Source organism: Mus caroli, chromosome 2, assembly GCF_900094665.2.
Source record: "Mus caroli chromosome 2, CAROLI_EIJ_v1.1, whole genome shotgun sequence".
NCBI lineage: Eukaryota > Metazoa > Chordata > Mammalia > Rodentia > Muridae > Mus > Mus caroli.
Window position 1 is genome coordinate 124,692,605 of NC_034571.1, and position 22,398 is coordinate 124,715,002.

The 22,398-nt window shown below is 45.0% G+C and overlaps 1 protein-coding gene across 2 annotated transcripts; it reads left to right on the top strand.

Annotated features, from left to right (window-relative positions):
- The first annotated feature begins 2,897 nt into the window (after window positions 1-2,897).
- Window positions 2,898-18,610, top strand: Prnp (prion protein). Of its 2 annotated transcripts, none has more exons than XM_021185802.2 (3): window positions 2,898-3,251; window positions 5,446-5,543; window positions 16,602-18,610. In XM_021185802.2, the coding sequence occupies exon 3, from the start codon at window positions 16,612-16,614 to the stop codon at window positions 17,374-17,376; it is 765 nt and encodes a 254-aa protein (XP_021041461.1). In that variant the 5' UTR covers window positions 2,898-3,251; window positions 5,446-5,543; window positions 16,602-16,611; the 3' UTR covers window positions 17,377-18,610. The 2 variants fall into 2 exon arrangements, with proteins under 2 accessions (XP_021041461.1, XP_029330000.1); XM_029474140.1 differs by lacking the exon at window positions 2,898-3,251 and adding an exon at window positions 4,876-5,020.
- Window positions 18,611-22,398: the final 3,788 nt, after the last annotated feature.

The window sequence follows — 22,398 nt, forward strand, 5'->3', positions numbered from 1 at the left end:
AGAGCTGGAGTTCAGAAGTTTGTGAGATACCTCCTGGGTTCTGGAAACAAAACCCAGGACATCTGGAAGAGCAGCCAAGGTTCTTAACTACTGAGCCATCACTCAGGTCCCACCATGAATGTTTTTCTTTATTCTTCTCTATATTTTCTAATGTATTTATTGGAAATATACAACTTTTGCCACACATAACAAATGACCAAAGAAATGAGGTGAGAGGGGCAGCTGTTCAAATGCTGCCTGGGAAGGCTTGGCCAGCCCTGGCTTGGCTGCCCCTGGCTCAGCTTGCCCTGACTTGGCTGTCGCGGTGCCAGCCGTCATCTACTGCTTCATAATAAGCTGCACTTTGGGCTGAAGGGGTGGCTCAGCCTTTAAAGGCTAGGCTCATAACCAAAGTAAGTTGCATTTTATTTGCACTAGGCTGAAGGGGGATCTGAAACTTGCTGTCAATGTTATAAAACATTTTATCTTCAAATTTGGTATAGGGGTCATAGACCAAAGGTTCTATAAACCCCAGAATAGCACCACTCCCTGGAAATAAGCACCCATACAAGAGCCTATGGGACACTTTATAGTCAAACAAAAAGCTATGTTTGAAACTTCCTTTACAAGGGCCTGAATCCCATTCACAAGGGGAAGGAGGTCCCACTTCGTAATAACACCCCACAGGTGACATTTGAAGAGGACACATTCAAACTGTAACACCATCTTATATCATTTGCACATTAGGGTCAAACTGTGCCACGTTGTCATTTCTAAGAAGACAGAAGTTGTCAAACCTGTGCTTTGAGCCACAAGTGTGACAACCTACTTTCAGGCAAGTCGCTACTTCCCCAAGACTCTACCCCAATAGGCCTGGGGTCTGGAATGTGTTTAACGCAGGTGCAGGCTTCTGCCTTAGTGCAGGCTTGAGTCCTCATGTCCGTCTCTCTTGAGCTTTCTGTCTCAAGGCGCCTCTCCTTAGCAGAAAAAAATCAGAGGCATAAAGCATACATCAGGGGGAAGCCAGAGTTTTCAGAGGGAGTTTTGTGCTGGCCTTTTCAGAGCATTCTTGTCACGCCTAGTTTGCCTCGTTTACTTTATTAAATGAAAGAAAAAAAAATGCAGTGTTGCAAATTAGCTTTGGTGATGGCTCCAACCATTGTCAGGTTCACAGTCTCATTTCGCCATTCAAAACAACAAACCCACCACACTCTCTATGCAGTGCCGTAACTCAGAACAGCCACCAAACAGCAGAAAGAGGCTCCTCGACTCCTCTCAGCCTTGCCATAAACTTGCCGGCCACATGCTTATTTTAAATTATGTCGTTTCTCCCAACAATAGCTTCCCAAGTGCTTGGTTGACAGGCTTATACCATTATGCCCAGGCTTGCATAGCAAAAATAACCAGGTAGGCTATTATTATAACCAGGTAGCTGCCAAGCTACCGGTCGGTCCCCTTTTGTTTCTAGAAACCTCCCAACCCCCACCCAAAAAAAGCTTTTATTGCCACTTCCTAGTGGGTAGAGAGCAGTCAGCCAATAGATATTTGATTCTTTGAGGAAAAAGCTGAGTTTTGATGTCTTTTAATCAAGCCTTTCAGAGTCCCTCTGTGGGGGAGGCCAGGTGGAAGTGGGGTGGGAAGCTGGTCCCTTTCCTAAGCTAATCTAGCCACTCCTCCCACTCCTCCCCTGCCCTCTTGACAGATGCAGTCACCCAGATCACAATGAGTATTCTCTGAGGCAGGAAGGCAAGGCTCTGGAAGGTGGTCAGTGCCTTCATTAAGAACCCAGAGTAAAGGTCAAGCAGCCACCAGCACCGCTGAAATCTAATTTCACTGTAATTGAATCATCTCAGCCAAAGGCTGTGTTTTCCAACCCTCTCATGTCCTCTTCCCCAATAACTGTCAACAACTGTGTGAGCCTACCCGTGTATGCACACACACACACACACACACACACACACACACGGTGGGGGGACACAATGATTACACAAGACTACTTAATAACAATTATAATTCTCCTGGCTCAGATAGTCCCTTACCACCCTCTCCTCCTGGATCCTAATACTGGATACAAATATTTAATCCAAACCCAATCTTGTGTTTGTTAGTGATCTTCAGTGTCTCGCCCTCAGCAAGAGGACAGGATATTATGCTTTCCCGTGATTTATGACCTCTTCTGTCTCAGTATTGGCAGCAATTTATTTACATGACTTTGGAATATGTTACATGTGTATGGACATGAAGGTGCATGTCAACCTATGTGTGGAGGCCAGAGGTCAATGTCATGTCTTCCCCAATCACTGCCCAGTGGTCCCTGGATTCCAAACTCAGGTCCTCATGCTTGGGAACTGAGCCAGTGCCCTCCCCTGTTTTAAAAAGGTCTCATTATGTTGCCCAGGTCAGCCTTGGACTTGAGAGTCTCCTGCCTCAAATTCCTGACTGAAGGCTTTCACCTGTCCAAGTCAGCAGCCATCTTGAACAAGAACATCATTTCCTTTAAGCTGTTTCAGGCTGTGTTTGGTGGGAGCTGTTAAATGCAGTGCATTTTTTTCCTTTGGACACAATAAAAGAAAAAAGTAATTAGATGAGTTGGGTGTGGTGGTACGAGTCTATATCCTAGAACTCAGGAGATTGGGGGAGAAGCATTGCTTTGAGTTTGAGGTCAGCTTAAATTACTTAGTAGGAACACCAGGCCAAATTGGGCTACGAGATTGTCTCCAAAGATAAAGAAAAAAGGGAAGGAGAGAAAAGAAAAAGAAAGGAAAGAAGGGGGAAAAGAAGGAATCAACAGAGAATAAATAAGCCAACATGCAATGGCCAATATACTTTCTAGGCCTCTAATTCTTTTATAGTTTCTGGAAAAATGTCGAAAATCTTCGTTACCAATTTCTTGTTACCAAAGTTCAACGATGGCTTCCTCGCTCCGTTAGGTAACCTTTCATTTTCTCTACTACCCATTATGTAACGGGAGCACTGGATACTGGATCAGTCTTCCATTAAAGATGATTTTTATAGTTGCTGAGCGTCGTCAGGGAGTGCTGACACTGGGGGAGGTTTAAACAGATACAAGCATTTAAGCCAGTCCAGAGCGGTGACTCATTTCCCCCCCCTTACCCCCCCTCCCCGAGAGACGCGGCGCGGCCATTGGTGAGCATCTCGCCCCGCCCCTCGCCCCGCCTAGCTCCCGCCTGCCCCGCCCCTTTCCAGTCCCGGCTCCCCCGCGTTGTCAGATCAGCAGACCGATTCTGGGTGCCGCGTCGCATCGGTGGCAGGTAAGCGGGCTGCTGAAGCCAGGCCTTGGCGAGCACTCAGCCTTCCGTCGCCAAGCTCGGCTCACTGCGCCTCTCGGGGCCCATAGGCCACGGGGACTGGGACTGGGGCTGAGCCTGGCTGGGAGGTGACTGTACACCCGCTGCTGCGCGACTCCTGGAGGGACCGAATCCCAGGGCAGCGAGGCCGGGAGCCAGCCTTTCCTTCCCGAGCCGGATTCACAGCTCAGCATCGCTGGGGATGGGGGTGGCATCTTTTGACTGTCCTTGGCTGTTTTCTTCTCTCTTTGTAGTAGCTACAGCGAACATAATTTTACCTCGTGATTCCACCACAGTCATTACTCCCTTGCTCAGTTTCATACTCAACGTCGCCGTGCGCCTTCACTGCCCTGTCAAGGCGTTTTCATGATTGTCTTATTTTCTTGTACTTTGAATACCGTGGTTTAATAGCAGTTGCCGGTGCGCTGAATTCTCCATTTCCTTAAGAGGAACTCCTGGGAGAATGGGATTAAAGACGTGCAAATTTAATTATATCACAAACAGGAATCAAAATTTTGCATTAAAATGCCAAACATCTTGAAAAATTAACTATTCAATGAAGAAAAGGAACTACTTTACCTACACACACATCCGAGAGCTTCGAGGAGTCGAAGGAAATAGCTAAGGGATGATTTGTGTTGTATTTGAATCTGACACAAGCTTTCCATATTATTTATAGCAGGGACTAAACGATGAGTCATTTTCTGAATAAGATGCAAATTAAAGCAAGTTTGTTTGCTGTCTTTACATCTATTAAATAGACAGAGACAATGGCAACAGCAACCCTAACCTAGAGGTTGCCTGAAACCATCGTGTCAGGTTTGGGAACAGGTGGCCCTGCTTAAGGGCTAGAAAGATTGCTTTACAACCAACAATCATGACTTGACATTGCCTGGGGTTCCTTTTGTCTATTCCTTTTTTAAAAGACTAGTGTTTATTTTATGTGCATGAGTGTTTTGCATCCACATTCGCCTGTATACAGGCCTGGTTCTGTGGAGGTCAGAAGAGGGTGCTGGATGCCCTGGAACTAGAGCCGTGGATGGTTATGTGAGCCCCTGCCACAGGGGAGTTCAGAACCAAATCCAGGTCCTCTGGAAGAGCAACCAGAGCTCTTAAAACTTCTAAGCATCCCTCCATCCCCTTTCCATCATATTTGGAAAGGAGAAAACTGCTACCCATGCCTGGCATTTATTTCAGAGATTAACTGTCTGTGTGAAACTTGACATTGAAAGTGCACTGTTCTGTTTCCCATTCACACTTAGTTGAGAATACTGTAAGTCAGTTAGGGCTTTTTGTGTTTGGTTCCTTGGTTAGTTTGTAGTGTGTTTGTGAGCTCATTAATCATACTTTCAATATGTAGCTGGAATTTGCTGTGTAGACCCGGCAGGCCTCAAATTTGTGGCAATCCTCCCTGCAACTTCCCAGAATGCCCTGGTACAGGCATAAACCACCGTGCCCAGCAGTAAAACAATCTGGTGAGGTATTATTAGTCGTGTGCTGTGACCCAGAAACCCCACTTCTGGCAATTTACTGGGAAGGAACAAACAAAGGGCTAGGGGAGCCATATGGCCTGCAGTTAGAGAAAATTAGATCCAACTGAAAAATCAACCTAAATGTCTAACAGCCAAGCAGCTAAGAAACTGATAGACTCATGATGGGAGCCGAGGCCATCATGAACACTCTTCATTTTAGGCTCCACGTATCACTGGGGACAACTGAGAGTCAAAGTACAGGTAAGGAGACCAAGGCTTTTCAGGACTCAGGCTGTCTCAGTGAAAAGCCCAGAAAAGCAGTAATTGAAAGAGCTCAGAAGATGTGTCTGATCTCCTCTGTATGTTTGTTGCTGTATTATTTCCACTAACTTATTTGGGAGGAAAAAAAAAAAAAAAAAAAACAGTTTACAGGCTTCTTTTCTTGAAAGACTGGAGATTGCTGGGATCGAACCCAGGGATAGGTTTTTAGTTTCTAAAATAACATAGATCATGCCCTGTTTGCTTTTTGGAATATGTTTGCGCTGCCCTTACTTCTGTGTTCAAATACTGCTCCATTTTGTGTGACTCTTTAGTATTGGTTTGATAATTTGCATATTAGATTAGATTGTATTTCAGTTCTCAGACTTATTTATCAATTCTAGTTTTCTCTTTTTGTTGTTTTAAAGGACTCCTGAGTATATTTCAGAACTGAACCATTTCAACCGAGCTGAAGCATTCTGCCTTCCTAGTGGTACCAGTCCAATTTAGGAGAGCCAAGCAGACTGTGAGTGCCCTGTGAATCGTGATGGTCTTGAGGAGGGTTGGGAGGGGAGCTGAAAAATCATCAACTGGGGAGATGGGGGCCAGAAAACCTCCGTGCTTGTTCCAAAGGCCACTTATGCCTCACGGTTCACCGCTGTCTTGCGAAGTCAGCTTAATTCTATGGGACAAGGGCCACTGTTTTTCCTGAGGACTGTGCTGGGCCAAGGAACTGAAAGCATTTTAAAAATATTAAAATAGATAGGCATTTTTATGACAAATTTCAAATAAGAAAGGTCAAATGAAGGATTTTGCTTGTTTGTTGTTTTTTTAATTTGGGATTTTTCTTTTGTTTATTCTTGGTTTGAGGGTTGAGTTTTTTGTTTTTTCGGCAGGATCTCCTATGCCCAGGCTGACCTGGAACTCCCTGTATGCAACCTTCTAGTCCTGTGCCAAGTTCCAAGTTCCAAGCCACGTTACCACACCCAGCTAGTTTTTCTGAATGTTGGTTTTAACTTTCTCATTCCATTCTTGAAAGGCATCTGTGAGCTCCTGCATAATAAATACTTAAACATACATTTGTATCTAAAGCAGGGATGGCTACAGCATTATAAAGTAATGCATAAATGGATAGTGTGCGCATTCCCTCTCAAACCTGGGAGTTCTGTGTTCAATAGTTCTCTGCTCATTGCTACTGCAGTATTGTGTGGCTACTCCAAAGGAACTGCATCCCTTAACAGAAAGTGTAAAATGTTAGATGGCCTAGCTTTGCGAGAGAAGGAAGGAGGGCGGGCAGGCGGGCAGCAGGCTCCGTGGGAGGCTTTTCCAACCTCTCCTATTCCATCCATAAATACATCCAGGCTGTCCTGGGCGGATAGCTGATGTTTTTTTTTTCCAAAGTTCTTAAAGTAGCTCTGATAATGAGTCAGCTTACGGACCCTTTACTCTATTTAATCCAGAGATGGGCCTGAAGATACCACTTAAAGCCCTAAAATGTTTTCCATGATCTCTCATAGCTTGATCCAGGTCCTTAAGGACCAGTGACATCAAATGATGAGAAATGAATTAATTGTACTTAGCACAAGAAAGATAGGAAATTTCCTCCCAGGGATGGGAGTAGAGGATGTGTCTGTCTGTCTGTCTATCTGTACATATGTGTGTCTATATTTTGGTTTTTTTGTGTGTGCATATTGTGTCTTTATGTGTTTGCATATATATATATATATATATATATATATATATATATGTGCCTGTTTTGTATATTTGTGTGTGTGCTCGAGTGTTATTCTCTCTGCTTCATAATTTAACAGATTCATCTTCAAGTTGTATGTATTCTGAGCCTAGTGGATTGCAGAGACTGATCAATATATATGGATCTCAGCAGCAGCATCTTAGGCTGCTACAACTTCAGGACAAGTTCTTAGCAGCTCTGCTCCTTGATGCCTGTGCATAGCAGGAATAGAATAACTGAGTGACTTGTCGATCTTTTGTACCCTCCTCTCTCTGGTTCCATAGCTGCACATGTTGCTCCTGTGAGCAGAACCTTGTGATTTCTGTGCAGGTTTACATGGCATTGGACCAGATCTGCTCTGGATTCTGTTCTCACACAGAATTTCTCCAGTTTTTAGGGGTTTTGTTTGGGGTTTTTTGTTGGTTGGTTTGGTTGGTTTGGTGCTAGGAAGCAAATTCAGAATCTCACATGTAGCAGACAGATGCTCTAGCATTGAGCTAAATCCACCATCCAGTTCTTTTTAGGCAGACAGGCAGGCAAGGCTCAGCCCAGCCTAGCTTCCAACTCATTTCATAACCAAGGTAGGTTGAGCTCTTGATCCCCCTGCCTCCACCTTTCAGTCGCAGGGACTGCATTTGTGAACTCCATGCCCTGCATCCTTTCAGGTGTCTCTGCACCATGTTTCTTAAAGTCCTCTGAATTTGGATAAAATAGTGTTTACTCTGGATTATTTGGATAGAATTGCAATCTCTTATATTGGTTTCTAAAACCCATTAATACATGTCTTTTTCTTATTCTATTATTTAAAAAAATATTTAATTACTTTATGTATATGAGTACACTGTAGCTGTCTTCCGACACACCAGAAGAGTCCATCAGATCCCATTACAGATGGTTGTGAGCCACCATGTGGTTGCTGGGATTTGAATTCAGGGCCCCTGGAAGAACAGTCAGTGCTCTTAACCGCTGAGCCATCTCTCCAACCCTCTAGTATTTTTTTAATCTCAGCAAAATTATATAGCTTTCCTCAGTAAGTCTGCTATTTATATTGAGGCTGAGCCCTAGATATTTTGTGTTCTTAATGCCAAATGTTACCCACTGTGTCTTTAGATGCAGCAGATTTCAAAGACTGCCATTCTAGTGAGCTTAGGTTTTTTTTTTAACCCCTAAGACCTTTCTAGGTGATTTTCCATCATTTTCACATAGGAAATCACAACTCTGTAAGCTCCTAGAAAAATCTAAAAATGGCAACAGGCTTGATGTTTTCATCACATTAATGAAAACACTCTCTTACTAGGATCATAGGTATAGGCCACCAATACCCAGCTCTGCTTTTTAAAATGCATATACCAGTTATTCAATAAAGATACATTGAATGCCGGGCAGTGGTGGCGCACGCCTTTAATCCCAGCACTTGGGAGGCAGAGGCAGGTGGATTTCTGAGTTCAAGGCCAGCCTGGTCACAGAGTGAGTTCCAGGACAGCCAGGGCTACACAGAGAAACCCTGTCTGGAAAAACAACAACAAAAAAACAAACAAACAAAGATACATATTGAATGGATTCATTCTAAAGTCACTTTTATAGTTTATATGTTAATGGGAAGGGGGCCCATTTCCCAAAGATTTTTAGTTCATAAGACAAATATAGTTACTGTCTCTCTAGAGCTTTCTCATTCTGAGTGGATTTTCCCTCTCTCATGTCCAACCTATAGCTGCCATGTTGGGGTGGTTTTATTTATTCATTTACTTACTTACTTTTTGATTCTGGGACTTGAACCCAGGGCCTCACACATTGTAGCCAAGTGCACTACCACTCTACTTTGTTGCTGTGTTTTCTAATGATACATGTGTGTCTATATTATCAAATAACTCTTAATTTTATTTAGAAAGTCCACATGTTCTAGATTTATTTTTTAAATTATTTCTTGCAAATGCAGTACTTCATTTTGAAATGTTCTCTTCCTATTCTCCCTTTTTAATTGTGTAACCATTGATCTTTTCATTCTTACTATCCATTTCTACCACTCATGTTCTCCCGCTGGCTGTGTGGGCTCCTGGACCCCCAGGAGTCCGCCATCTTGACAATATTCAACTTCGCTTTTATATTTTGTCCTCATTTTATATGGTTCCTAAGGACTTTAATAGCTTACATACCATTGGCTCTCCCACTACTGCAAATCAGTGATCATATATTAATCATTTTCTCAGAGAATTGATGTCCTACTTTTTGTAAAGCTTCTCTGTAGATTCTGGAAAGAACCCTCCTGCCCGACTTTAATGCTACAAACACTGTGAGCTTATGTACATTAGCATCTTGTGTGTGTTTTATTGGCTTTGCTCATGGCGTTTTCTCATAGCATTGAACAAGATTTCTTGGTTATTACCATCAAATTCATCCCTCTAGGTTTGCCTGTGCTTTGTGTCTTCTTGTCTGGAAAGCCCTTCTTCACCTTCTGGATCACAAGAACACTCATCTGTATTTTAATATCATACACATGCATGTTCTCTTGCATGCACACATGCATGTACCATGACATACACAATTTAGGGCAGTAGTAGGACATACAGGTTGATTTTTTTTACTGACATATAGTAAATGTACATAGTATGGAGTTGTGTAAGAACATTTTCATAGGATATATAGTGTACTTTAACCATGCCTGCTGCCTTCCCTTTCTTTCCTTCTGCCTCCCAGTCTTCCCCTAGACAGGTTCACTGTCCTTCCATGCCAGCCAGCCAGACACTATTTTGTGTATCTATGTAAAATCTAGGAACTGTATGTGAGAGAAAACATGCAACATTTGCCCGACTTCATTCATTTGAAATGATAATCTCTGGTTGCATCCATCTCCCTCCAGATGGCATGATTTTGCTGTTCTTTATGGCTGAATGAAGCCCTACTGTCTTTATCCCTTCTCTCTTGATGGACGCTTAGGTTGTTCCCATGACTTAGCTTTGGTCAATGGCGCTGTAATAAACAGCAGCATGCAGGTGTCTCTGACAGGCTCTCTTGGAATCCTTTGGATAAACACCTAACAGTGGTATAGCTAGGTCATGTGGTAGATCTAGTTTCAGTTTTCTACAGCTCCTATATACATTTCCGTGGTGAGGTCTAATTTAAGGGTTCCCTTTTCTCATCCTTGCCAGCATTTGTTATTTGTCTTATTCTAACCTGGATGAGATGGCTTCACTATGTAATTTTAATCTGTGCTTCTGTGACAGCCAGTGATATTGAACGTTTTTCCATGTGTTTATTGACCATTTGTACTTTGGAAAACTATCCTTTTCGATGGCCTATTTATTGTTTTAGGTTGAGAGATAGGTCTTACTGTGTTATCCAGACTGGCCTAAGACTTGACCATCTTGCCTACGTTCCAGAGAGCTGGATTAAGGTGGTGCACAATCTTCTTACTTACAGTTAGGCCTGTGGTCTATCGAGAGTCTCCTTTTGCATTTGGGGGTAGGGATTCATTTGGATTCAGTTTCCCAGAACCATCAAATCTTTCTTCCTTACTGGTTCATGTTACCCACTGATATATCAGGAACTTTTATGAAGTGTATATATGCTTCCATATTTGAACTTTATTCTGTTGATCTGTTTCTGAATTTTAGTGGCTTTTGGTACTTTATTTAAAGATGGCTTTATAGGATGATTTAAGTCTGATGTGCAACATTCTCCACTCTCTCTTTCCTTTAAGGTGCTTTTGATGAATAACTATGTCTTCTTTCATGTAATAACTATGTCTTCTTCCATGTAATAAATATGTCTTCTTCCATGTGTGTTTATTAGGTTATTCAGAAAAATCAACCTAAAAGTTAAAGTTTTGAATTTCTGCCATATAAAATCACTTTTTATTTAGTTTTGCCATTTCTAGATATTTTACAGTTTGCTTGCTATATGAATATCTATTTTTTTCTAGTTAATTGTGGCTGGTATAGAAATGATCTTGGTTTCTGTATGTTTATTGTGGTGGTTTGAGTGAGATGTCCCCCTAAGTCTTAGGCATTTGCGTATTTTGGTCCCAAGTTGGTGACTGTTGGGAAATATTAGGAGGTGTGGCCTTGCTGGAGGAAGTCACTGGAGGAAGGGAGGGGCTGTGAGGTTTCCAAAGACTTTTACCATTTCCAATTAGCTGTCTCTGCCTTCTGCTTTGGGATCAAGATGTGAACTCTAGCTGCTGCAGTAGCACCAATGCCTTCCTGCCTGCTGCCAAGCTCACCTGCCAGGTGGTACCAGGCTCCTACCCTTCTGGAAATGTTAGCGGAATAAACCCTTCTCCAAGTTGTCTGGGCCGTGGTGTATTATCACAGCGATAGAAAAACAAGACACTCATCCTGTATCCTGCAACCTTGCTGAATTCTGCTATTGTTTGTTTTATTTTGTTTGATTGGTTTTTTTGAGACAATTTCTCTGTGTAGCCTTGACTGTCCTGGGACTTGATTTGTAGATCAGGCTGGCCTCAGCTTAGAGATCCACTGCCTCTGCCTCCCATGTGCTGGGATTAAAGGTGTGCGCCAGCCACCCTTATCTTCTGTTGTGATACTGTTAATTGAAAATGATGTCAGTGTGACCTCATTCTCTGTAGTTCCTGCACCTTTGATTTCTTCATCTTTAAACATGGCTTTGGCAACACCTTGAGTCTATGAACAGTGGAAGTTTTTGTTTTTAATCTGCTTCTGCTCTTAAAAAGAATGTATTCAAAGGCCAATCGTTATGTATCCTGGTTTTATTGTGATATTTATCAAGCTAAGGAAATTAGTATTGCTACTGTTCTAGGAGTGTTCTTAGTGAAAAATATAGATAATGACCTTTATTAAGTACTTACTAAAATATCTTAGATGATATCACAACACAGCCATGACCTCAGAAATCTAATCTTTATTCCCAGCAACCTAATGAACCAACAATTGTTTGCTGTACAAGGGCTGGAACTCAGGCAAATGCTGTGCCACTAGCTACATCCACAGCCCAGGAACTAGTCACTTAGGTGGCCCTATTTTTAGAACAAGGACTTTGAATTTAGTGTTTAAGCCCCCTTAGGCCTTGTGTAAGGGTTGAGTCCCTCTTTAGAAATGATTTTGTGTAGGAATTAAATGATTAAATGGTTTTTTTCATATTCCCAGCTGATTTTGAAATGACCCTGTCTTGATATATTTTATAATTCTCCAACATTATCTAATATCCATCTCAGTACTGGCAAACATGGCTCTGATGTCCTGTTGTATGTATGGGGACAGCTCCCGGACTGATGTCTCCGGTTGGTGGCTGTACCCTATCTCAGATGCTTGAAGTTCTTTTCCCACATGTTGATTGACATCAGTGTAACCAAACCTAGATCCCCTAACCACCTCCTCCAGATGGGATGCTCTTTGCATGATCTGTCCATGTAACTGCCTAGTCTGGAAGCTGGGCTCCCAGATAGATTCTTTCAGTCTCTTGCCACTTACAGCAGGCACTGTGTCCCCCAGAGGCTGCCCACTGAATCACATGGCTCTGCTTCCCTGGCAGCTCCCTCCCTGCAGCAGTCTAAGACTCAGGCCCTGTTCTGTATACACATACAGGCCTAGACTTGAACACGTGTACACAGAGTCCCTGCTTCACAAATGTTCCTTCTGAAAAACAAACTCTTAAGTCAGACCCAGGCCAGACCTTTCTCAGTCTTCTCATAAGGCCAGCTGTAGAACCAGCCTCCAGATGGGAGGGGTGGGTAGCAATGATACAGCTTCTTGTTTTCTTTGTAAAACAGGTAGTCTTGAGACTAACAGGGATGTTGTAATGTTAGACCAAGAATGGCACTGAATCTGTCCCGGAGGTCTGCTTGCTGGGCACGGATGGCCCTGTTACCTGACCCCTCCTTGCCTTTCCACTGTACACCTAACAACTCCAGGTTCAGGTGTCCTCAGATCTGCCAGTGTCCCTCTAACCCTGCCCACCCCACTCTAGCTGCTGTCTGTCTCCATCACCTTCTCTGTCAGTTCCTCTCCTGTGTCCTTATTCCTGTGTGGTGTCATTTCCCACTCCTGACTCTCTCCAGATCACACCACTGTAACTTTCTTCGCTTTGCACTGCAATAGACGGATACTAGGGCATGTCCAGGCAAACGCTCTTCCTCTGAGCCACACCCCTAGCTGGGAACCGTTCTGGCTTAGAGAAGCATATGCTTCCCAGCAGCCTTCTCCACCTCCTACCCTGTCTTTTTCAGATAATGCTGCATCATCAGCCAGCCTGAGCCCACCACAGTGGATGGCATATGAAATAAGCGTTCGTTTAATTCAGTAAAACAGTAAAATTAGCTGGCCATCGTAGAAGAGTGTTGTGTAAATTTTTAAACACGTTCTCCTTCCCCATCCACGGCAGATGCTGATTCCTAGTTGCTCGTTAGCAATGCTTCAGTAAAGATACTTCCGTTGTCATCCCTTAAGCATCTACTGTAAGCGTTGGTTGATCAGGCCCTGTGCTGTAAACAGACCCAAGACTCTGCCCTGGAGGAGCCTGCCCCATGGAGGAGAAAATAGGATAATAAGTCTGCAGTAATGCTGACATCAAGCATGTCTCTTGCTCTGACATCAAGCATGTTTCTTGCTCTGGAAAGAAATGAAGCAGGGAAGGAAGACAGGAGAGGGACGCTATGCTAGTGGGCAAGACCCCTCTCCCAACCACTGAGAGCCATGTGAGTTGCTGGGGGAGGAGGGGCTACCGAGGCCAAGGAAGCAGCAAAGGCCCAGAGATAGGTGAAACCCACTTGTGGGGTCTATGAGGAATGCTTGTTTCCTATCAAAGGTAGGGCCTAGATACCATAAACCCTGACCTTGTAACACTTTTATCCCGACCTTATAATCTCCACTACCTGGTAAAACCTTTGTTTATACAAAGCCCCAGCTCCCTGCAAACAATGCCTTCCTGCCCAGAACCTGATGGCCTACGGCAGCCCACCCTTTCTCCTTTCCCTTCATTTCCTTTGTGCTGATTCTTTTAAAACTAGCCCATCTGAAAGATTGTGAGGTAGGATCCTAGCCAATGAGGCAAAGACACAATCGCCACCTGCATTAGGGTAAAACAGAAGGGAAGTTCTGGCTGCTGAGCCTTGCTGCAGCTCCCAGTTCTGGCGCTGCCCGTTTTTTCGGCTCTCACTCTGTTCATTTGTTTCTTTAATGCTGAGAGTATTCTTTGTCTCTAACAGGCTGGGGAGAGGAGAGAGTGAAGCCAAATCCTGTGACATTCAGGCAGTGAGGCCAGGACTTTGTATTTTAACCTGGATATAGAAGAATGCCTCTTGGGGAAGCAGTACAGTGTGGACTGCATGTTAAAAGGAAACCACAAGATAGGAGGAGCTGGACAGACTCAGGGACAGGCAGGGAGGACAGATGGACAGCCGTGGGAGGATTCACATGAGCAGTGATGGAGGCACCAACCAAGATAGAGAGCAGTGTTGAGACTGTGAAAACCCAACGGGCTTAAGATCCACTGTAAAGATTGAACTGAAACGATTTGCTACTAGTTTCGTGTATTCTGAGATAAAGAGAAACTCAAGAACTTACAGCTAAGGTTGGCTCAGTGTGAGTGGAAAAGTGGTTTACATAAATATTCTTTAGACTGAGAGATTGATTGATTGATTGATTGATGATTGATGATTGATTGGGTTCTGGGGATTGAACCCAGGGCCTCTCACAAGCTAACTCTATCACTGAGTTCTTCCCCAACACTTATACTGAACTCTGAACTTACAATCCTCCTGTACTGGAATTATATGGGTTTACCACAGAGTCCGGGATAGACTGAGGCAGAAAATGAGGGGACAGTCACATGGAGGCCAGGAGCTAGGCCATGAGAAAACAAGGCCAGGGAACAGAGCTATGAGGCTCGGGGCTGGGGCTGTGGCACGGGCCTAGCCCCCTAACCCTCACTGGAAGAAACTTCCAGAAATCCTGGCTGGTCTGGTCTCAGTCCTTCAATCTGGCTTGTGTTTTCTAAATGGATCTTGATTTTCTTCTGAGAGCACTTGCCATTTTAGTGATAAATAGAAATAGGAACAGACCATTAGCAGCTTCCTTATTAGTTTTTCTCATATATATCATACAATTTAATTGAAAAGTAATTTTCTTTTTTTTCATATGTAGAATTTATGTTTATATTTACATAAATATGTTTCATTTTTAAAAACCATTTTTATTAGATATTTTCTTCATTTACATTTCAAATGTTATCCCGAAAGTCCCCTATGCCTTACCCTCTGCCCTGCTCCCCAACCCACCCACTCCCACTTCCTGGCCCTGGCATTCCCCTGTACTGGGGCATATAATTTCCACAAGACCAAGGGCCTCTCCTCCTAGAAAAGTAATTTTCTAATTTTTCCAATGTGAAGGCATTGTCGGTGCCAGAAGCAGGACTCACCAGAGTGTGGCTGTGTATCACCTTTTAGGTTTTATGGCCTACTGGCATTTTGGGGTGTATGTTTTGACCTAGGGTGTGGTAATACTGCTCAATCGTCACTGTTGTCCTTAGCCTCTGCCCAGGGATCTCGTCTCAGGGTGAGTGAGATCACTGATCTGAAATGTTATATTTGATGAAGGCACACACTCATTGGAGGGTCGGAACTTGTGGGCGAGGGGGCTATTTGGTGTGTTTGCTGTTTTCTAAACTATACTACCCCTTCTGTACAGAAATTCAAAAGGAAAAAACCACCCAAATACTAATACTAGCTGGTACATATCTGTGATCTGAATATTAAAGAGACTGAGTCAGGAGGATTGCCATGAGTTCAAAGCAAACCCAAGCTTCAAAGTAAAACCCTATCTCCCTCCCCTCAGAAAAGCATTCATGCTGAACTCAAACTCACCATGTGTGTGAGACCGCCGCACTTCTTGTGAATGCAACTAGATGTATCTCAGCAGCCCAGCCCACCCGTCTCTCTTGTCTATGGAGAGAGTGAGGAATTCTCAAGTGAGCCTGCCAAAACTCTAGATTCCTGTCTCTGATAAACTTAGGTTGAAAATTCCTTCAAGGAGATTCTTGGCTTTGTGCTTAGGGGATGTTAATTCCGTCACTTGACAGCTGTCTGTTGTGTCCTCCTCTGTGCCAGGCACTGCCCTTACCCATAAAATATGGCAACGAAACAGAGGCTCTTGGTTTGGTTTGGATTCTGAGGCATGAGCTGTAAAGCCCAGACGTATTAGAACTCACAGCCATCCTGTTTCAGCCTCTACTTCCCAAGTGCTGGGGCACCAACGTGCACTTCCTCATGCCTGGCTCTGGAGACTTCCTGCTTGTCTCCAGGGCTCAAACACTGAGTCAGCTTTCTTCAAGTCCTTGCTCCCGCTGTAGCCACTCAGGAGCCCTCCTGACTAGACCATGACTCAGGCCCTTGTGGTGTTCCAGTTACTCAGGACGGGTATACTCACAGATCCGTACAGCTACCCCTGCAGGTGACTTTCTGAATTCTGGGGAATGAAGCCTACATCCGTGGATAAAGGTTCTCCTCTGTGTAGAGGCTCACACCCCACAGGACCCTGGGGCCATGTATAGCAGCCTTCTAGTACAGTTGCCAGGCTCCCCACAAGATCATGCCCAGTTCCAAATTCCACTACGTTGTTAAAGCTCAAAGCCATGGCGTAACGATCATGCAATATCACCTAGACCAGACGTGGTTCACCAGCTGGGGTAACTCTTGTCAAAGCAGAGGATAAGATGAGCTATGTGTTTTTTATTTACTTTTTTCCTGAAGGAAAAGCCACGGGGTGGGGGGTGGGGTGGGGGGAGTTGACGCCATGACTTTCACACATTTGCTCTGTAGATAGATGTCAAGGACCTCCAGCCTAAGTGCTGGGCACTGATGCCTTGTTCCTCATTTTGCAGGTCAGTCATCATGGCGAACCTTGGCTACTGGCTGCTGGCCCTCTTTGTGACTACGTGGACTGATGTCGGCCTCTGCAAAAAGCGGCCAAAGCCTGGAGGGTGGAACACCGGTGGAAGCCGGTATCCCGGGCAGGGAAGCCCTGGAGGCAACCGTTACCCACCTCAGGGTGGCACCTGGGGGCAGCCCCACGGTGGTGGCTGGGGACAACCCCATGGGGGCAGCTGGGGACAACCTCATGGTGGTAGTTGGGGTCAGCCCCATGGCGGTGGCTGGGGCCAAGGAGGGGGTACCCATAATCAGTGGAACAAGCCCAGCAAACCAAAAACCAACCTCAAGCATGTGGCAGGGGCTGCGGCAGCTGGGGCAGTAGTGGGGGGCCTTGGTGGCTACATGCTGGGGAGCGCCATGAGCAGGCCCATGATCCATTTTGGCAACGACTGGGAGGACCGCTACTACCGTGAAAACATGTACCGCTATCCTAACCAAGTGTACTACAGGCCGGTGGATCAGTACAGCAACCAGAACAACTTCGTGCACGACTGCGTCAATATCACCATCAAGCAGCACACGGTCACCACCACCACCAAGGGGGAGAACTTCACGGAGACCGACGTGAAGATGATGGAGCGCGTGGTGGAGCAGATGTGTGTCACCCAGTACCAGAAGGAGTCCCAGGCCTATTACGACGGGAGAAGATCCAGCAGTGTCGTGCTTTTCTCCTCCCCTCCTGTCATCCTCCTCATCTCCTTTCTCATCTTCCTGATCGTGGGATGAGGGAGGCCTTCCTGCTTGTTCCTTTGCATTCTCGTGGTCTAGGCTGGGGGCGGGGTTATCCACCTGTAGCTCTTTCAATTGAGGTGGTTCTCATTCTTGCTTCTCTGTGTCCCCCATAGGCTAATACCCCTGGCACTGATGGACCCTGGGAAATGTACAGTAGACCAGTTGCTCTTTGCTTCAGGTCCCTTTGATTAAAGTCTGTCATCAGCCAGTGCTAACATCGGGCCAATAAGAATATAACACCAAATAACTGCTGGCTAGTTGGGGCTTTGTTTTGGTCTAGTGAATAAATACTGGTGTATCCCCTGACTTGTACCCAGAGTACAAGGTGACAGTGATACATGTAACTTAGCATAGGCGAAGGGTTCTACAACCAAAGAAGCCACTGTTTGGGGTTGGCGCCCTGGAAAACAGCCTCCCACCTGGGATAGCTAGAGCATCCACACGTGGAATTCTTTCTTTACTAACAAATGATAGCTGATTGAAGGCAACAGGAAAAAAAATCAAATTGTCCTACTGACGTTGAAAGCAAACCTTTGTTCATTCCCAGGGCACTAGAATGATCTTTAGCCTTGCTTGGATTGAACTAGGAGATCTTGACTCTGAGGAGAACCAGCACTTGTAAAAAGCTTGGTCCTCCTGTGATGGGAGGGATGGTTAAGGTACAAAGGCTAGACATTTGAGTTTCTTCATTTCTGTCTCATAATTATCAAAAGCTAGAATTAGCTTCTGCCCTACGTTTCTGTACTTGTATTTGAACTGGACAACAGAGAGACAATCTAAACATTCTCTTCGGCTGCAGATAAGAGAAGTAGGCTCCATTCCAAAGTGGGAAAGAAATTCTGCTAGAATTGTTTAAATCAGGCAAAATTTGTTCCTGAAGTTGCTTTATCCCCCAGCAGACATAAACTGCGATAGCTTCAGCCTGCACTGCGGGTTTTCTGTATAGAATATATAAAACATAACTTCAAGCTTATGCCTTCTTTTTAAAACATCTGAAGTGTGGAACGCCCTGGCCGTTCCATCCAGTACTAAATGCTTACCGTGTGACCCTTGGGCTTTCAGCGTGCACTCAGTTCCATAGGATTCCAAAGCAGACCCCTAGCTGGTCTTTGAATCTGCATGTACTTCACGTTTTCTATATTTGTAACTTTGCATGTATTTTGTTTTGTCATATAAAAAGTTTATAAATGTTTGCTATCAGACTGACATTAAATAGAAGTTATGATGAGCACCCCGTGGGATTTGTTCTCTCTCCAATGCTCCGAGTCGACTGTCGCCAGGGTGGCTTGGGCTCATTTCACAACCCTGTCGCTGAGGGGCCTCGGGTCTTACCTCTGGTCCTGTCTTGTTTCCACTGACTTTGCATCTTCCCCTAAGTTATACATACTTAGCCCATACAAAAGCACTCCTGGGGAGGAGGGGTGGGGAGGAGGGTTCTCCTGCTCAGAAAGAGGTTTGTTTCTTTTTCTTTTCAATGTGTATCAGTGGTTTTGCCTACATATATGACTGTTCACCACATACATTGCCCTCAGAGGTCAAAAGACAGATCAGATCCCCAGGAACTGAAGTTACAAATGGTTGTGAGCCACTGTGGGTTTTTGGGACTCAAACCAGGTACTCTGAAAGAACAGCCACTGCTTCAGCTCCAGGGGGAGTGGGTTTGTCCTGAATTCAGATTCATTTTTTCCTCCCCTCGCTCTCCCTCCCCTCGCTTCTTCCCCATTTGTTTGGTCCGTGCTGTGGTGACTAAACCTAGACAGACTGATCCATAATCATTCTGAGATCATGTTAGTTTTTCTCACTGAACGTCAAAGGCTACTCTGGAACTCACCTGGTAATCCAGACTGGGCCTGAGCCCAAACTGTTTCTCCTGCCCCAGTCTTTCTTGTGATTATAAATGCTAACTCCCATACCTGGCTTAGACATAACTGTTCTTTTTTTTTTTTTTTTTTTTCTTTTGAGACGGGATATTTCTATAGTCCTGGTTGTCCTGGAACTCACTATGTCAAACAGGCTGGCTTTGAACTTACAGAGATCTGCTTGCCCCTGCCTCCTGAGTGCTGGGATTACAGGTCTACACATCTTAGAAATAGATTTTCTTGATTAAAATGAAACTTAAGCTCCAAAGTGCCTGTTTTAAGCCCTCATAACTCAGGTTTTGCAATGTCAGGCTCAACTTTTTGGCCCCAAAGGCCACTCTGCACACCTGTGTCCATTGTAAGGGAAGGCACGGGCTCACTGTACAGATGTCCATCGTGAGAAGGCACCAGTGCAGCCACATGATGCTCACTACTAGGAATTTTCCTGAGCAGCCGTCATGTACAAAGGCATGAAACTTGAAGTGGTGGAAACCACAACGTGACAGCGCCACCTGCAGGCCCATGAGGATCACCCAACCCTGCTGGAGAAAATCCCACTCACAGAATTAAGACAGTCCTGATATTCACAGGTCATATAGGAGAGCTCTCGGGGAGCGACTCCACCAAGCAGAAGAGAAGCTTAAAGACAAAGATCTGGGCAAGTGCTTTTTCTTAAGGTCAGAGAGGAGTACACAGAAGGTAGTGGGGGATGGGGGCACTTGGGGGTGTCTTTCGATGCTACTAGATCAGTCAGCAGTATAAGGTGGCAGCTTTGACCAGAACAGGTCTGACCACACTGGTTCACCTGCTCCATTGGACAGGGTACGTGCCTGTTTGTAGAGGACGTTGAGGCATTGATGCCCACCTCCTGCAGGACTCAGTTAGTCAGTTGACTTTGTACCAGGAATGAAAAGATAATGCCTTGAGACAGCATTAATTGCAAAACTAAGGACAACACAAACTCAAAAGCTTGACTTAACTGAAAATGCCCTTCAGGATCAATCCTTAACGGAAGTTAAACCATTTTCATGCTACCTTTTGGGCATTTTCCTACTTATTTAGAAGTAAACTCTTCATTGGCAGTCATAATTTTCTCAGCTGCTCCACGAAATGAGAAGACCACGTCAGAGTGAGCAACTGGGGTCACCACCTAGCTGGCCTGCCTTTCAAGAACTGCAAGTTCTACAGAAAGGATTTTTACTTAAAGGACAATGACTGCTAGGGAGACAGCTCTGTCTGTGCTTGCTTGGCAAACATAAAGGACCAGACCACTCAGTCCCCAGAACCCACATTTAAAAGCCAGACACGATGGTGTTCACTTGTAGTGCAGCAAGCACTGGGGAGGTGGACTTGCTGGCTAGCCAACCTAGCCTGCTCAAGGGGCTCCGGGACAATGAACAATGAGAGGACCTGTCACAAAAACAACGTAGATGGCTTCTGAAGAATGACACCCAAGACCTCTAGCCTCTGCATGCACCCACACATAAACATACCCACAGAGAGGGTTTTTTTTTAAGAGCTTAAGTAAATATGACTGTCCTTATCTGTCCCCAACAGAGTGTTCTAGAGAACAGCCAAGCACTGACTTTATCTTCCCTTCTCCTTCAAGGACTTCAAGGTGCCCTCTGCTTTTGGAGGGAAATAGATTCTATACAACTATCTACTTTATCAGGAACCTTAATCCAGGACCCCCACTTTTCCGGACTCACAGCCTGACCTGACCAGCTGACCTGAACAATTTGTGATCATTTTCCAAGTACACCAGGTGACCTCTCTTGCTGCCCAGAACTATACTCCACACTGGAATCTGGCTGCTCTACCCTCTCTCCATCCTTTCTTCTATGAGTTCCACCCACATTGTCCAGGGAAACCACCATCTGGCTGGCTCTCATGGGTTTGTAGTATGCCTCTTGAATGGAGTGGGGCTCCTTGAACCTGTACGTATTGTACGTATGGTTCTGCTGGTCCCAACTCCTGGGTCTTATAAGTTCCTAGATGCTGAACCCATCAAGCTCAAGGCCTTGTGTGTCCACACACTAGAAACTATATCTGTAACCCCTGGGAACTTGTTATACAGAGTGATGGGTCCCACCCATAGAGTTTCTGATTCCTGAGACTGGGGATGGGGCCTGGGAATGTATGTTTCTAACAAATTCCCAGATAATAACATGTTGCGGGAGAAATCTTCTGCCCTTCTGGAAGATCAAGAAACCGAAGGCTGCCCAGCTCTGACACACAAAGTGACCAGATATCTGTCTGGGAATACTCTCTTAGAAGGAGAGAAGTGGGCAAATGACAAAAGGCATGTGGAGGATGTGGGTGAGCCCTGCTGTGTGAAAGCCATGAAGCCCAGCCTAGTCCTGAGGTCCACTGTTACTGAGAGATTTAATTAGTCAACATGGAGGCCATCCCACCAATGCAGGTTTCTGGAACTCACATGTGCCTAAGTCACTTAGGCTGGTTAAACATGGGCCCTGAGACTGCAGGCCTGGGTGGGCTCTATAGTTCCCAGAGTCTGTGGGGTCTGCAAGCTCCCAGGTGATAAATGGCTGCTAAGCTGAAAACCAGAAGCTGAAAACCAAGGATGCCAAGGTTCGAGTCACCTGTACTCCCCTAGCCTTGGACAGGCATTTGGCGGAGTCATCAAGGGAGGGCGCTGAACCTGGCAAAGGAATCTCAGGCTCTCTGGTTTCTTTCGCTTTGTTTGTGAGGGGAATTTCTGATAGGATCTTAAGTAGCCCTGGCTGACGCATGGAACTCCTCCTACCTCTCAGGCCCAGCTACCCTCTATCACTCCTAAGGAGTTTCTCCTAGTCAACAGAATTAGTGCCCTATAGGTAGTGGGGCTCGTAGCTTACTTCAGAACTGGCGTCATCAACTCACTTGACAGGTGAGTTCTCTAAGGAAGACCCAGACTCCCTCGTACATTCATTATTTTCACCCCTCAGACCATCCACTCTCTTGGATCCTCAGCAGACTCACTTTCTCTGTATAAGTTGCCCGCAGGTCCTGTAAGGGAGCAAGGAAGGTGGCATTTGGAGCCATGCGGTTTCTCTAAGATGGATATGGGCCTCATGGATCCAAGAAAAATAAATGAGAGAGTAATTTTCTTTTCAGAATTGTAGCCTCTGGAAACTTCCGGGGGTAGCTGCCTCAA